The 16,452-nt window shown below is 47.1% G+C and overlaps 2 protein-coding genes across 2 annotated transcripts in view; one reads left to right on the top strand and one right to left on the bottom strand.

Moving 5' to 3' along the window:
• The window catches only part of LOC114219869 (BOS complex subunit NOMO1), a 54,067-nt gene extending 42,790 nt beyond the window's left edge, over positions 1 to 11,277 (bottom strand). Inside the window, exons 1-6 of the mRNA XM_028117487.2 lie at positions 11,059 to 11,277; positions 8,639 to 8,728; positions 6,868 to 6,913; positions 3,985 to 4,085; positions 2,941 to 3,047; positions 818 to 890 (exon numbers count right to left, since the gene is read on the bottom strand). Of these exons, the coding sequence (XP_027973288.1) occupies positions 818 to 890; positions 2,941 to 3,047; positions 3,985 to 4,085; positions 6,868 to 6,913; positions 8,639 to 8,728; positions 11,059 to 11,223 (582 nt within the window). The 5' untranslated portion in view covers positions 11,224 to 11,277. The remainder of the gene's footprint in view (positions 1 to 817; positions 891 to 2,940; positions 3,048 to 3,984; positions 4,086 to 6,867; positions 6,914 to 8,638; positions 8,729 to 11,058) is intronic.
• Positions 11,278 to 14,348: 3,071 nt separating this feature from the next.
• Positions 14,349 to 16,452, top strand: part of ABCC6 (ATP binding cassette subfamily C member 6) — a 46,913-nt gene continuing 44,809 nt past the window's right edge. The window contains exons 1-2 of the mRNA XM_028117671.2: positions 14,349 to 14,503; positions 15,569 to 15,751. Of these exons, the coding sequence (XP_027973472.2) occupies positions 14,468 to 14,503; positions 15,569 to 15,751 (219 nt within the window). The 5' untranslated portion in view covers positions 14,349 to 14,467. The remainder of the gene's footprint in view (positions 14,504 to 15,568; positions 15,752 to 16,452) is intronic.

Genomic DNA, 16,452 nt, shown 5'->3' with positions numbered 1-16,452 from the left:
ACACCCATGCACACTCTAACTGGCTAAAGAAAGAAAAGCAGAAGTACAATTTGGGAGCCTCGCGTACCTCGACACGCCTTCCTGCCTCCCTCTATAGAGGTCAATTTCATAATAAATATGGTGTTTGCCACTCCCATGCATGTCCTCGTACTTTTTTTTTTTTTACAAAGGACTCTATCCACAAGTGCAAGTACCCTGAGGGGTTTTAATTACTCTACGAACAATATCGTGTTTCCTTACCCTCAGCAACTTGCCTTTTTCCCTCAACTTTGTTTTCAAATGTACTCCTGCTGATCTATGTAGCTCCAGTTCACTCATCCTTGCTGCCCTACAGGAATCTGTGTGACGAAACCCCACTCTGCTCTCCACCTAATGGACATTTAGGTTGCTTGCGATATTTTGCTAGTACAAACAAAACTGCAATAGACATTCTTTTACGTTCTCCTTGGGCACACATACAACAGTTTCTAGACTGTTAAGTATATTTATAGATTGCTGTTTCAGACAGGAAAAAGAACAACAGATAAATCTCACTGGGTCCTTCTGGTGTTGATTCAGCTTAAAATAGCTACAGTTAATAACAGACCTATTTCACTGCAGGAAGACAATATTGTCACCTAAAACCAAAGACAACAGAAGGAACATCTGCTACAGTGAGTTTTATCTTATAAATACCACCGAACCAATCAGCAACGCTTTTTCTCATCTACTTCCAGAAAAACCATAAGCCCATTTCACACCCTAAACAGGACCCTCTACGCTTGTCCCCAAACATGAACGCTGTTAGCACAGCTATTGACACAACTGAAATACTCACCTCTTTCAAAGCCCAGGTTGGATGAGTTGCAAGAATTTCATAATCTCCGGGAAGAACTTTAAAAAATGCAAACCTAAGAAATACAAAATACCAATTAACTTTCTCTCAACAGCCCAAGTGTTCTAATTTATGGCTAATCCTGGAAGCATTAGAAAATAATGTTTGGATTATCACAAACTTGCCATTAGCTGGTTAAACGAGCATAAACAAAATTCAATCCTGCACTGTACAAATCCACATTGGGGAGCACTTATTGAGTACTTACTGTGTACCAGAACAGGTGTTCCGTGCACTGACAGGAAGGGGACTTTATGTTTCCCTTAACCTCAAGGATTTCGGACCTTAAAAACCAGTCACTGTGGTTCAGCAGGGATCAGTCATAGAACATTCAAGTGCATTTTGGCAGAGTTGATAGGCATGACTAGGCAAAGAGAAGGGAAGCAAGTGTCCAGAGGAACAGAGGTGGGAAGGAAAGAGTCCTATGTGAAGAAGAGAGAACAGATCTGAGAGGCTGAGGCCTAAGTTAGGATAGGACGATGCTGATGACATGGGCAGGGCAAATGATAATTAGCTTTGAATCCTATGCAGGAGAGTTTAGATCTTTTATCAGAAACTACAGTGTGAGCCATTCTGGGCTCTTGCACAAACTACAAAGACCAGACCAGACTCCGATGAAGACCGGTTAAGTAACTATGGGCAAATCAAGACCAGAGTGACAGGAGCGCTGAGGCTGGAAACACTGTCACCAGGATTCTGACACACTTAACCCTTCAACTGTGCAAAGCACCAGACAACGAGAGGGCTAATTCTAGTGAAATGGACTACCAAAAAATCCATCTAATTTCTTCTCCCGTGGTGGTATTCTATTATATCAAATATTGCCTGTCATAATTGGACACGTCTTGGAAATCACTTTGCTACAATAACATTGAAATTACTATTGGATTCTGGCCTTCATGAGATTTAGCCTCTACTCCTGCAAGTTACGATCATTGTTTTAGTCAGTACGGATGAAGGAGATTTAACAAGTTCAAGTCCCTTTGCCCAGCAAAGAGCAAACTAGCCTAGAGAAGATGGGAGCCCCGCGTTCCTCCTGCAGACATCCAGCAAGTGGAAATAAATGTCATCCCCACACTGAAAAAGAATTTCAACAATCCTCATTGAAAAACTGGAGAGATAGCTTACTGACAGACTCATTATAAACTTCTAATCTGCAGTTAAGTCGGCTTTGTATACCGAAGGAGTAATGATTTGAATGCTTTCAAAATTATCAGTTGGAACTATTCTGAATTAATCTTGGCACATCTGTTAACACTTACAACTCAACGATATAAATCCATTAAATAAATAAAATCTGACTCAACAAGGTTAATTAAATAGTTGTCAGTTCCCACTACAAAATAATTTTGATGTAACAGGGATAATATGATTTTTAAAAATCGTAACTGAGGGGCGCTCAGTTGGTTAAGTGTCTGACTCTTGATCTCAGGTCATGATCTCGGGGTCGTGAGATCGAGCCCCGGATTGGGCTCTGTGCTGGGCATGGAACCCACCTGGGATTCTCTCTCTCCCTCTGCCCCTCCCCCTCCCGCATGCACGCTCTAAGAAAAATTTAAAAATTAAAGAAAAAAATCATAATTGAGCAAATCTATATTGAGCTAACACTTAAGCACGTACTCCATGACCGATGGTTTGAAATAATGTTAATTTAATCTTCCTTTTAACCTTAGGGGTGGGTTCCACCATCATGACCATTTATAAAGAAGAAAACTGAGGCCCAAAGGCGTTAAGTAACTTGCCCCAGGTCAACCCCAGTAGGTGGCAGAACCAGAATTCAAACCCAGGTTTTCAGGCTCCAGAGCCAGTCCCAGCTGTTAAATGAAGGCCTACTGTGTGCCAGGCTCTGCAGTAAGTGCTGTACAGACATTAACTCATGTTTAACCATCCTGTCTGCGTAGAGGCGACGGGACAGATGGAAGAGCTTGAGGCCCTGAGAGGTATGAACTTGTCTGCAGTTAAGAGGCCAAATAAGGATTGGAACCCAGGTCTCCCAGGCTGAACCCAGGTCACAGGCTCCCTCCCTCCCCTCAGCTGTGAGGCAGCAGGACATGGGCACAACTCACTTTCCACCAGGCTGTGTCACTGTGGACTGGATCTTCGCTTCGGTCCCCGTGTTTCTCAGGGACACCTGAACTCCTGCAGGGCCCAGGGGCTGCCCTTTGCTGAGAACCTGCCAAGGAGAAGGACGTCAGGACCCAAACCAGCAGCAAAGTTCTCGTCTTGGCAGGACTGTTCATTCTGTTCCTGCTCCCTGCAGGGAGCTCATACCCTTCTTCGGGTCAAGACTCCTTCGCAAGGAGTACACAGATTATGGATACCCTTCCCGGGGATTGCTGAGGGGCTGAGTGGGGGAATGATACTTTGTTTCACCGAATCTAAGACACCATCAGCTAAAGATCCACCATTATTTTATAATCGACAGAGTAAGAAAAATAACCCATGATCCTCCTCGCTAGCAAGCAACTCACACATGAAGGCAGGACCACCTTGCCTCACCAAGAGTGGGCGCCTCACTCTCAGTGTGAAGGCAGAGAAGAAATGAACCTGCCATGAAGAAAAGGACAGCAAGGCAATTTGCACACGCATCAAACCTGGTGCCGGATGGAGGGAAGGATGATAACTCTCCTGAGAATCTGAACTCGGAGCTGCCAATCACATAGGTGAGCCCTCTACATTCACCCCATCAATGGGGCCCAAAAAACTCCCAGAGAATCTAGGTCATTGCGACAGCTCCTGGGGGAGTGGCTGAAGCAAATGCAACTCCTGTCTGCAAGAGGCCGGCTTCGTCCACCCACAGTGATTACAAGTGGCCTCGAGTCGAGGGGTCTGCGCTCTTCCTACCCTGCACCCCCATACAAGGCCATCCCTGGCAGTTATCCACCCGGACCTCACAGGGAATGATGAGTAAGCTAGATCTGACCCCGAGAAACACCCGCTCCCTTCTCCACAAAATTTTGCCCATTCTCAGACCCTCTTGAAGCTTATCTATGGGTCCCTTGTGGGCTCAGAGTCCCCATGTTAAAGAGTCCTGCTTTTTTAAAGGTAAGAGAAGACTCAGTACATAATACAGAGCAAACATTAAAAATAACAATGTTCCAAAGCCAAACCTTTCCATTCACAGAGAACCCCGTGAACACAAAGTTGATGTCCCCGCCCTTTGTGCAGATGTCACTGACGCCATCCACATAGAGCTCCACGTTCGTCGGCTCTGAGAAATGAAGGTGGGAGGGGAGGGAACAGGGGACAAGACACAAGAGCCAGGTTAGTTCTGAGACAAGGTGAACGTGTCTAGGCAAAGCACCTTTTCTTGGTTAACTTTCATTTTCTTTATTTTTGAGAACTTAATACACTCACATGGTTTAAAATCCAAAGGTACCAAGAGGTATGCAGGGAAGTCTCCCTCCCATCTCTTCCCCACCCCAGAGTGAAAGTGTGTGGAGGATAATATGCTTTTACAACAGTCTTTTGGCTGAGCTGTAGCTCAGAGTCCCATCGAAAATGCGGTAAGCACCAAATTGTTTTATCTATTGGATGCTTACCATGGACCAGACATGGGCTAAGAGCATGTGCTCTTCACAGCTACTTTAACAGGTAGGTAATGACATCTACAAGTGACTGAGGATTAAACTGACACATGGAAAGGTTAAAGGACCCCCCCCAAAGCCACAGAGCTTGTGAGTGACAGAGCCCCAATGCAACCTCCAAAAGCCTGGCTCCAAATGGCCCCCTGACCCAAGTGCAGGAGCTCAGCCACATTAAACCAGGACCATAAACTCCAATGCCCATAGGAACCAAGTAGGGGGACAGGCCACACGGGGACTACGGTGAACGGGAAAGGGGAAGCCACTACTCAGCTTCTGCCAAACGTTAACCTTTTGAAGAAAACACAGACATCTGGATTTTATGTGCCATGTCCTGATTTTTCAATACAGCAACGAATTCATTTTGTCTAAAACACTGAAGAGCTCATCGTAATAAGGGTTAAAGTTTTTAACAGGTTAGGAGGAGTGTAGAGTGATAAGTAGAGGAAAAAAATGGGAAAATCAAGAGAATTTCAGGTAAAATGAAGAATTACACACACACACACACACACACACACACACACGGGAAGATGCCAATAAAAAAACGCACACAAGACTTGGGACACCCCACAAAAGAGGCTATCCAAATGGCCAGTACACATATTAAAAAAAAAAAGCATTCAATCTCATTGACCATCGAGCAAATGCAAATCAAAACCACAATGAGATACCACTGTGTTACCAAGGGCTGGTGAGACTGTGGGGCATCTAGAACCCTTCCACGCTGCTGGGAGAGCAGAATCTGCTACAACCACCTTGGATATTTAACACTGTCTACTAGAGCTGGGCACGTAAATGCTCTCTCACCCAGCAATTTCCCTCCTGGCATAGACCCAACAGAAATGCAAACACACAAAACCATGTACTGAAAGATATGAACAAGGAAATTCATAGGAGCACCATACTCAGCGGCCAACGTCAAGAAGCGGCCCAAATGTCCATCAACACAAGGGGGAAATCACTTTATACTCACACAGTAATTGGAATGAGCTAACTAAAGCCACACATGTAATACAGATGAATGACATTAACAACGTTGAGAGAAAGAAGCCAGACACCAAAATGTACCCCTTTAGAATCCTAAAGGGATTTGGAATAGACAAAACTCATCCAGAACTTTAGGAGGTGGGGGCAGTGGTCACCTGCGGGGTGGGGCGGAGCAGTTAGGGAGTGCCTGGGATGGGGCCCTACTGGGTACTGGTTCTACCTCGTGATCTGGGTAGAGGTTACATGGGTGCGTTCACTTGGGGAACATTCAAGTAATACCCTTATGACGAGTACACTTTTCTGAAAGTATGATTCAATAAAAAAGCTCCTCCAAAGAAAAAGCACTGGCAGGAGGGGAGGAGGCTCAAACAAAACACTCCCACAGGCCGCGGATGATCTGCAACCCCTGCTTTAGCGCTGTGTTGGGTTTCCTTCCCCTCTGGCTTTCTGGAATGCACGGGTCAGGTGCCCCCTACAATGAACCGAAAGAGAACTTCTCTCACGGAGCCAAATGAGCTGTCGGCTGACCTGGGCTTCACTTGGCCCTTTGTGATGGCAGGGACTAAATTCTTCCTCCTCTAACTCACAAGGAAGCCTGACACAAAAACCATGCCCTCCCACCCTCCTCCCCAAGCTACAGAACTGGGATCAGGCACATCTATCCTGCGGACACGTAAGCCGTGACACAGCAGAACCCTCTCTTCTTATCACAACCCCATTCCCACATCTCTGGCTCTGCTAAACGCCAGATACATCAGGAAAGTTTGAAGCTTTTGTCTATATGCGTGCAGAATGCTTTTAAGTATTTATCATTGCTAATTATGTGCCGGTCTTTCCCAGCATTGTAAATACACTGGCCCATTCATCCTCCAGGTTAGGCTCTGAGGCAGCTACCACCACTCTCCGGACTCCCTGGCAAGAAGGCTGGACACCGACCCAGGAGGAGGTAACTTGTCCAAGGACATCACAGAACCAGTAATGCCCAAGGTCGCCAGACCTTCTGATCTCTCTTGTGAAGATGATCTGGATTTTCATGTGAAATCTCACAATGTTGAATATTGTAGTCCTAAAAAGCACCAAGGGGGCAAAGAGACCATCCTTGGACAGGAAAAAATGTCCCCACTCCTGACCTCTAGATACAGTTTTGCCGCCACTCTCTGGGGAATGGAACTACAAAAATAGAGCTTCCTGAGAAAGGTTCAGGGAAGGACGCCTATTCCAAGAAAGATGACAGTAAACCTCAGAGTAGGTCCAAGATAAATCCAATCTACTCTAAAGTAACGAGGAGGGAAAAAAGCCCTGTCCCACACTAGAAATGAATCCTTCATATTTTAAAGGTGTCTGCACTACCCCAATGTAAATTAACATTCGGCATATAATCTAATCCTGTAGAGAGCATGTCTGGTTATTCAGTTAACTTACCAAAACTCCACCCTAGGGGAGGCTCGATCTTCAGAATGAAATCTCCCTAAGAGGGGGGAAGAAAGATAGAGGGATGAAAACTGATGACCTCTCAACTAGTTTAATACAGTTCCGTGCTACTGTCTAATCTAGCATTTTTACACCTGCAATGAAATTCTAAGCACATGCTGTGTTCTAAGCAGCTGTGGGCTTCCTGATTGCCTCGAGATGTCGCAAGCTGAGGCTGGGTGCCCTGAAGTCCCCATCCAACCAATCGGAAGATACCAAGTTAACACCTGTGGAAAAGTCCTAAAGGCATTATATTCAGCCACTTGTTTTTTGATACCAGACTTACTACTGATGCGAGTCTCCTATTAACCCCCCCTATGCCCAAGGTTGCCAGCGTCAGCATATGTCCTTAGAAATGAAAGGTCATTTCTTAAAACTGGATGTTACTCACACACCCTGGTTTCTTGAGATTGATAGGGTTTAAAAAAAACAACAACAACAACAACATATTTTAAGACCCACCCAGAGAAGTCAGCCCTATGTATTGTGCCTAAAGATCTAAGGTCAGGAATATTTAGTGCTGTGTTGTCAGTAATAATTTTTTAAATTGGGAAAAGCCTCTATGCCTACCAACAGAGAAGCGGTTACATAAATTACGGTTTTGATTTGATTCTGACGTGCTGTGCAGCCATTAAAAAGAAGGCAACAGATCCAAACGTGCTGATGTTGCAAGCGTATCAAGATGTTATCATAGGGGAAAAAGTCAAATTGCAGAGCAATTCCTATTGTTTAATTCCAATTGATACTAAAAAAAAACCCCAAATCAAAACGTGTGTGCATATAGATTATTTCTGCAACATGCTACAAATCTGTGCTTCCAAATAAAGAGCTGAAATGGGGAGGGGAAACGGGGGTGGGGGGGTGCAAGTAGGGGTAGGCATGGATACACATCTTTCCACATGTGCACATATATGGGCATCTTTACAATCATATAACACAGAGAAGGCAGTCTTTCAGGATACACACCAAACTTTTATCAGTAGTTATCACTACAGAAGGATGAGAAATTGGGGGGTAAAGGTTAAATTTACTTCATATACTTCTAAGGACCTTGTTTTGTTGTTTTCCACAAAGCTCATAAATTCATGTACCACCTGTATCATTTTTTTAAACAATATTTTAAGCTGCTTGCAAACTTAACCCTATTAAATCAGGGTTTCTCAACGTTGGCACTGCTGACATTTGGTCCGTCCTGTGCAGCCTGATAGGTAGTCCAGCTTCATTTCCGGCCTCCACTCACTAGATACTGCAGCACTCCCCCAACCCCAAGCAGTAGTAACAACCAAAAATGTCTCTAGACATTGCCAAATGTCCCTGGAGCCACTGTATTCAATCAAACCAGTTTATAAATTGTCTCCCTCAAAATTTGGCCAGAATTGTCAAATTCCACTTATAATTTATAAAAGAGACAGCTCTCAGGGCGCCTGGGTGGCTGAGTCATTAAGTGTCTGCCTTCAGCTCAGGTCATGATCCCAGGGTCCTGGGATCGAGCCCCGCATCGGGCTCCCTGTTCAGCGGGGAGTCTGCTTCTCCCTCTCCCACTCCCCCTGCTTGTGTTCCGTCTCTCTGTCAAATAAATAAATAAAATCTTTAAAAAAAAAAGAAAAAAAAAAAAGAGACCAGCTCTTGCTCATGTGGTTAATCAAGGCTGCTCTGGTTAGTGCAGGCCTGTGGGCCACACTAACTCCTTCCCATCATAAACCACTAGAGTAGTCTCTCTTACCTTATCATACAAGGGGATCATAAAGTAACCATTATTAGGGGCACAGTCTGTCTGGTATTTCAAAGTCCCATGCTTGGTATACAGCTTTATCTAGAAAGCAAGGGAAGAAGAGAAGTCATAAGAGAATTAGCTATGCACATTACGCCAGAATGCATTCAGTTAGTATGTTTGCTGAGGACCTACCACATGCTGCTATTAACACCAGGCATTAGGGACAGAGAGAAAGACAAAGTATCCCCAAAATAATATGATTAGATACTTTTCTGGTTAGAAACCATCTAAAGACTACCCCCAAAAGTCATATTTTTCAGGTTATTTTTAGTGGCTGTCTCTACATTGTTTCTATCTATAACAAATTTTCAAATTCGCTGTTAATAAGGTGCTTATTAAAATGCAATCCCCAAGCCCCGCTTCTGTTTCTAAACTAGAAGGTTGGGGTGAGGGCCAAGGATCTGCCTTATTAACCCCAAATGATTCCCAATACTTGGGAGTAACACTCATCCAGAAACTTTCAATTTTCTCTTCTATTTTCATTCCTGGGCAAAAAACAAATCAAAAGACATTTCACGAGGATCTCTAAAGCTCTTGCATCCTGGACATTTCCAAACGCAATCCGTTAACTTTTTAAGATGTTCAAGCAAAGTCTGGGTCTTCTATGTACTGTGCGACCTCGGGCAAGTCCTTTAACCTCCTGAGGTCCAGTTTCTTCAGCGGTAAGGAAAGAGAGATTCCCTTTCCTGGTGATTATACAGATTCTATGCATATTAAGCACCTGGCAGAGAGCACGACTCAAAAAAAAAAAAAAAAAGAGTAGTATTCTTATTATTTTACTATATTACTGTGTTGCGTTACTAACATCTCTCTGCCTTTACTTTTCTCCCAGAGCCCCAGGAAACTACAAGCTGCAAAGAGCCTTGCAAGGCACCTTCTGAAACCTCCTGTGCCCACACACTGAGAGGCAATCTAGAAGGTGACAGGGGCACCCCAGCAGAACCTAGGGACCTTTGCCACTGCCAGTGGGTAGATTCACTAAACACATGACTTAAGATCAAAAATGGCAGAGAAGCCACAGACGGGTCTTGAAGGTGATAATTATCTTCTTTAGGAAATACACCGTACTGGGTTCTGCTGCTTCTGTCTCAACCCCATCCTACAGGAACAAAAATTGGGATCTGGAACAAGGCCAGGTGAAAGACCTAGCCAATCTTGTGGAACCGATTTTCAACCACATTTGCTGAGAACCTCAGCAACCAGATTTGTAGAACATACCGGTTTAATCCTTCACTGCAGCCCTTCAACTGCCAGAACCGGAGAGGCTCAAATGTGCTTTCAGTCAGCCTTTGGGGTCTTAGTCCCCCCACAGTCCCTTCTCTTTGGCATCTCCTAGCCTCTTCCTTTTTTCTCTTGCAAACCCGCTCCTCCTGCCCCATCACCAGTACCCTCCTAAAACAGAGGCCAGCGCTCCGTCAGGTCCCTTCCCATCTATGCTGACAAGTGACCACCCTCTTCACAAAAGCTTTCTGGGTCACAATCCCACTGGGTTGATAATCATGTAACTGCATGGGGCTTTACAACTTAATAAAAAGACTTCTGCACAAATCTCTAGCACAATTCCAGTAACTACCCAGTAAGGCAATCAGGGCAGCTGCCAACTCTCCATTCACAAAGGAAAAAGGAGTCCCCAAGGGAGGAATGGGGGAGATTAAAAAATACAGTTTCCCAGCCCCAGAAATGCCAATAGAGATGAACTGGGTCAGGATCTCTGGGATGAGAATCAATGCCCTCTAAAAGCGTCCCTGAGGGGTTTTGAAGAGGAGTGGATTAGAACCTTTGGGGGCTCCAGGTTGTGGGGCTAGGGGATAAGGCTTGCAGTCTCTAGGTTCTGGAACACGGCTTTCAGAAAATCTAAGTTTCAGGGGGTCTGAGTTTTGAGGATCGGGGGTCTGGGTCCTGTTGAGAGTGGGTGTTAAGAGATCTGGGGCCTGGATTCTGGGGGACGGTCAGAGTCCCCTATCATCTTGGGATGTGGATTCTGGGTCTCTGGAGTTTGAGTTCTGAAGAACCTGGGGTCCTGATTTGGGGTATCCTTCGTTTTGAGCGACCTGATAAAAGTTATGAACCACCAACATCGTCACCAAAAATGTCCCTCACGCCCTCTGCGCGCACACCTCTAGGCCCCCAACCCCACTCCGCAGCTGACCCCACGACAGGAACCTCCACCCTACCGCGACACGGAGGGGACGGGATGGTGGAGGGGCCGCGGAAAGCGGACCCTTCGAGGAGGCAAGGACTCCTAGAATGTGGAGCTGGTGGCAACCGCCTGGCGGATGAGGCGAGGCCACCGCAGCCCGCACAGGTTGAGCGACTGGTCCAGGGTCACACGACGAGCTCCGGCCCGGGCCGCGGGGTTGAGCGCTCACCTCGATGAGCGAGTAGTTGATCTCCACGTCCGACTTGACGAAGCCCCCACAGCCCACCACGATGTCCTCGGAGCCGCGCGCCGGATCCACGCCGCTCAGCAGCAGCACCACAGCGGCGGCCACCGCCACCGGCCCCGGCGGCCCCAGGCCCCCGCACGCCCGCATGGCCCGGCTTCTGGCGCCCGAGCCGCCGCAGGCCTCCCGGTCCCGCCCCTTGCTCCGCGCGCGGCCCGCGGCTTCCTCCTCCGCCGCCGGCTGACAGCCCAGGCCCCGCCCCCCCTGCCGCGCGTGCGCGCTCCGGCCTCCAGCCCACCGCCCCAGACAAGTTAACCACGGCGCATGCTCAGCCACAAAAACGAGCTCATTTGTGCCCTCTGGAGGCCTGGAGGTCTCCGCGCACCGTGTGGCGGGTGCAGTTGCAAGGTGCCCAGTACAGGCACAAACTCCAAAGTTGAACTATACTTTGGAAGTCAATATTGCCGAAACTGGAAATGACGAAAGACTGTCGATCGAAGTATCCAACAACTTTCCCGAATCTTTTTGGCACGTATATTTCACAGACGATATATAATCTCAAAAACCCTTTAGGAATTTAAGTTGGTGCATTTTTCTGTGATAAATGATCAATACTTTTTATTTTTTTAAGATTCTATTTATTTATTTGAGAGAGAGGGAGAGAAGGAGCAGGGGGAGGGGCAGAGGGCGAGGGAGAACCAGACTCCCCGTTGGGGCGCCTGGGTGGCTCAGTTGGTTAAGCATCTGCACTGGGCTCAGGTCATGATCTCAGGGTCCTGGGATCGATCCCCACATTGGGCTCCCTGCTCGGTGATCAATACTTTTTAAAAATCAATACATAGGTCATTTAAGTCAGCATAATGTTAAAAAAAGGACATTTAAAACCTATTTATTTTATTTTCTTTTAAGATTTTATTTATTTATTTGACAAAGAGATAGCACAAGTAGGCAGAGCGGCAGGTAGAGGGAGAGGCGGAAGCAGGCTCTCCGCCGAACAGGGAACCTGATTTGGGGCTCGATCCAAGGACCCTGGAATCATGACCGGAACAGAAGGCAGACGCGTAACTGACTGAGCCACCCAGGTGCCCCCAAAACTTACTTTAATCTCAGCTCTAATAACATTTGTATAGAAACACATTTGGGGGTTTTCCTCCCATAAGCAAGAAATCAAGCAGTTAATTTACTTTGCATTGTCTGGGACCAGAAGCATGAGTCGTCGGAAAATAAGTTCAAATCTCAGCATGTTGTGTTTTGTCCCAAGACTGAATGCATACTATGACAAAAACTGAATTTAACTGCATGTCACCACATCAAAATGGACAAAAATTGCTTTTCTGACCTGGTACTGGAATTCTTCTCTTTTGTCCTAAGAAAGAAACAAGTGCTTTGATAGTTTTTGTATTTTGTTTCTACATGACCAGGTAAGAGAAAATTTCCCACTAGTTGTGACTAAGACTTCAGCAATATACAACTACAAATCACAGAGAGCTTAAACTACGCAACAGTCAAAACTTTGATAATGGCTACAGTGGAATGATACATCCACTGAGGATCTCAATCGTGAGCACATCTGATTTCAGTCTCTCAGTCTGCATTCTCAAAATACAGTGGCATTCTCAACTCTTTGGTTTTAAAGAGAAACAAGTTAATGGGGTTATTTACTTATTTGTTTATTTTAGGGAGGGGAGAGGCAGAGGGAGAAGGAGAGGGAGACTCTCAAGCAGACTCCGTGCTCAGCGTGGAGCCCAATGTAGGGCTCGATCTCATAACCCTGAGATCATGACCTGAGCTGAAATCAAGAATCAGACGCTTAACCGACTGAGCCACCCAGGCACCTCTGGGGTTTACTATTCATAACTACAGTTGAAACCGATCCCCTTTCTTCTCCCTAGCATGAATCCCTGGTTTGTCTCGGCAAATCCCCAGGGGGTTGAAAGCCACCAATTAGGCAATGCTGACCCGTGGAAACTTCTTACCTTACAGAATAGGAAACCAAGGAAGGGGGTGTGTGTGAAGGGACTTGTCTAGGGCTCTGCAACGCAGCCATGTACTGTTCAGAGGACTGGAAAGTAGGCTTTGGGATGCCTGAGTTCTGTTCTCGGCTCACCCAACTGATTTCCTCTGTGTTCTTCCTCACTTCCTGAATTTTCCCCCTCAAATTTCCACCATTCCCCTCAAATTCATCTTCAAATATACAATAAAATAAAGCACTAGGACTGTGGCAATACCATTTGGAGGCAGGATTCCAGAGAGAAAGGGCTCAAGCCTCCCCCTAATTTCCATCAGCCTCCACCAAAATCACCTCAAATAAACAGACTTAACTTATAAATGTAAACAGCAGACCTGCCACCTTCAGCTTCAAAACTGAGTTTCTCTTTGTGTCCCTGCTCTTCCAGAAGACCCAGGCAGGACAGCTGAAAGGCACCCTCCCAGACCATGGTTAGGGAAACCCAAAAAGAAAGGGGGAACCCACACAGTGGAGGGCATGCAGGAGGGCAGGGGTAAAAACCTGCAGAGAAGGGACAGGGCAGCGTGGGAAGAACAGATGATGTTTGTCTGAAGAAGCTGTCTTTTCATTTCTATCGTGAAAGGAATGCATGCTTGTGGCAGAAAGAAAAAACAGACAAGGAAAGGAAAAAGAAAAGAAAACCATGATCACTGCTGCAGTGCATTTCCATTTCTCATCTATGCATATAGGTTACATAAGGGTTTTTCCAAAAAGAGCTGCTGGCTGGGAACACACACCTTGCTTTAAGGAGCAGGAAGAGGAAGGGAACGATTTGGCTTCCTTCACCACCTTCCCCAACCTAAGTATATACTTTTTTTTTTTTTTTGCAAATATATCATAGCCTATTTTGTATTATAATTTCTTTTTTTTTTTCATTTAGCATGTAGCAGCCATCTTTCCATATTATATTTCTGATATGGCACTGGGATCCCCCTGCTTAGTAACCTATGCATGAAATAACACCACTAATGCTAATAATCGCTAATTCTTACTGAGCATTTACTGTGTGCTGGACACTGTGCTAAAAACTCTATTCATGATCTGAAAATCTCCCCACAGTGTTCATCCCACTTGTTGCGGGCCTGGAGGGTTTTACCGGGATACCAGCTGCACTTTCTGGGGCTCCGGGATCCCCTCCCCCCCCTCCCGGCGCCGGCCCGGGCCACCCGGAGCGTCCGCTCCAATCGCCTCGACTCACCCCTTCACGCCCCACCCCGGCCGCGCGGCGGGACCTTGCCCTGGGCTTGGCAATCCCCGAGCTCAAATCTCGGCCAAGCCTGCCAGTCCCCGCCCCTTCCAGGACCCGGAGCTTGGCCGAGGAGGTTGCCCAGGGACCGACCGACACACTGCGAGGCGGACAGGCAGACGGGCACCGGGAGACGCGCGATGGCCGCGCCTGCAGAGCCCTGTGTGGGACAGGAGGTAAGTGCCCCCTCCTGTCCTGCTCTCCTTTTCCGGGCTGGGTAGATCTCTCCGACAGCTCTCTCAGGCGGCGATCCTGGGGAGGGGAGAGACCCCCAAATTCTTAGCCAGAAGAACAGCGACCCGTTTAACAGATCCTGCCTCCGCCCCAGACCCCAACACCGCTAAGGGGGCCTCCAGACCTCCATGCTGCAGGCGGGCTTCGACCTCTATTTGCATAAAAGCTGCAGGACCCCCGCCTCTCTGGCTGGCTTCCTCTTTTCATCCAGGTTCTTAGCAAAGGACTCTGGGGAGTGACGTTCAAGGGGTGGGAGTGAGAGTCGCCAACTCCCAGGATTTCAGGGGCCAGGTAGGTAAGGCAGTAATAATAGCTGATGTTAACTGAGGGCTTACTTTGTGCCCAACATCCTACTATGTGCTTTACTGGTATTAACCCATTTGATGCAACCCTTAGAGGTAGAATCTCTTCACACCGCCCCTCCCCTTTTCCGGGAAGGAAACTGAGGCACAGGGAGGTTGAAGTTCCCAGTGTTGGCCCGTGGTGAAGTGGGGAGCAGTCAAGAAAGATAACCAGCACCTCCGCTTTCCACCTGGATGACAATCACCCAAACCATTTACTTTCTGGGCCTCCGCTTCCTTCTGTGCAAACTCAGTATGATAGTTGCCTCTACTTCTTAGCGTTGATGTTATTAGCATTAAAGGAGTTGAGAGTTTCTAGGTACTCCAAAAAGTGCTTGGCCCATTTTCACGTCAATGTTGGGAGTCCAAAATGTTGGGGCGCCTGGGTGGCTCAGTTGGTTACGGGTCTGCCTTCGGCTCGGGTCATGATCCCAGGGTCCTGGGATCGAGCCCCCTCATCAGGCTCCCTGCTCAGCCGGGGAGTCTGCTTCTCGCTCTCCCTCTGCCCCTCCCCCTGCTCGTGTTCTGTTTCTCTCTGTCAAATAAATAAATAAAATCTTGAGAAAAAAAAAAAAAGGAGGCCAAAAGTTTGCCTTGCCCCCTAAACAGGTGAGTTTGGGACCCCTGCATTGTACCATTACCAGGGTGGCCCTTGTGTTCCCTCAGGTCTGGAACTGGACAGAGCCTGAGCCCACTGCTGCCCACCTACTGAATGTGTGCTTCCTGAAAACGGCAGGGGTCTGGGTGCCCCCTATGTACCTCTGGGTCCTTGGCCCCATCTACCTCCTGTACCTCCACCGCCATGGCCGAGGCTACCTCCGGATGTCCCTGCTCTTCAAGGCCAAACTGGTAACTGCTGCTTCTGGGAGCCTCTAAGCAGGCAAGGGTTGGGAGGTGGTGGGGGGGAGCAGGCTGGAACCGGGCTGAGACCCCTGAAGTGGACATTCCTCCTTTCGAGGAACACACAGTGTGGGGACAAGAAGGGGAAACTGTTCATCAAACAGAGCAACGCTCCAGAGGCTACAGAGGAAAAACTCTGTGGAACAAGATCCGCCTCACACAGATTTCGTGATAATAAAATCCACACGTCTGCAGGCACCCACATCTGGACCCTCGTACGTTCCGGGCCGGTTTATGAACACCATCGCCTGGCATTCCCCCAGGGTGTGCAGTGTCTACTCCTGGGATCCACGGGGTGCTTTTAGGATCGTGCTGGGATAAACTTTTTAAGTTTTTTTAACAGTCACACGTTGATTTTCATGCTTCTCCACTGGCAGTTCTAAAAACCAGTGCTTAAAATTGTAATGTATTTGTTTTCGCGTGTTACAGAAACCCTGGCTTTCCACCTGTGAGCCTTTCTACTCATCCGCCCCTTCTCCAAACTTCTACAAGAATGTCCTTCAAGGTTCATTTATTCCCATAACACCTTGTTAATTTTTCTCCTATTGCTGACCACCTGTCAAGTGGTTGCACACTCTTCCTTAAAGGGCCAGAGAGTATATATTTGAGGCTTTGAGGGTCATGTGGTCTCCACCCCAACTATTCTGCAG

Source organism: Eumetopias jubatus, unplaced genomic scaffold (assembly GCF_037043125.1).
Source record: "Eumetopias jubatus isolate StellerSeaLion01/CBP00866 unplaced genomic scaffold, mEumJub1_p1.0 scaffold_12, whole genome shotgun sequence".
In the NCBI taxonomy this organism is placed as follows: domain Eukaryota; kingdom Metazoa; phylum Chordata; class Mammalia; order Carnivora; family Otariidae; genus Eumetopias; species Eumetopias jubatus.
The sequence above is the reverse complement of the archived record's forward strand: the minus strand, read 5'-3'. Positions and strand labels throughout refer to the sequence as shown.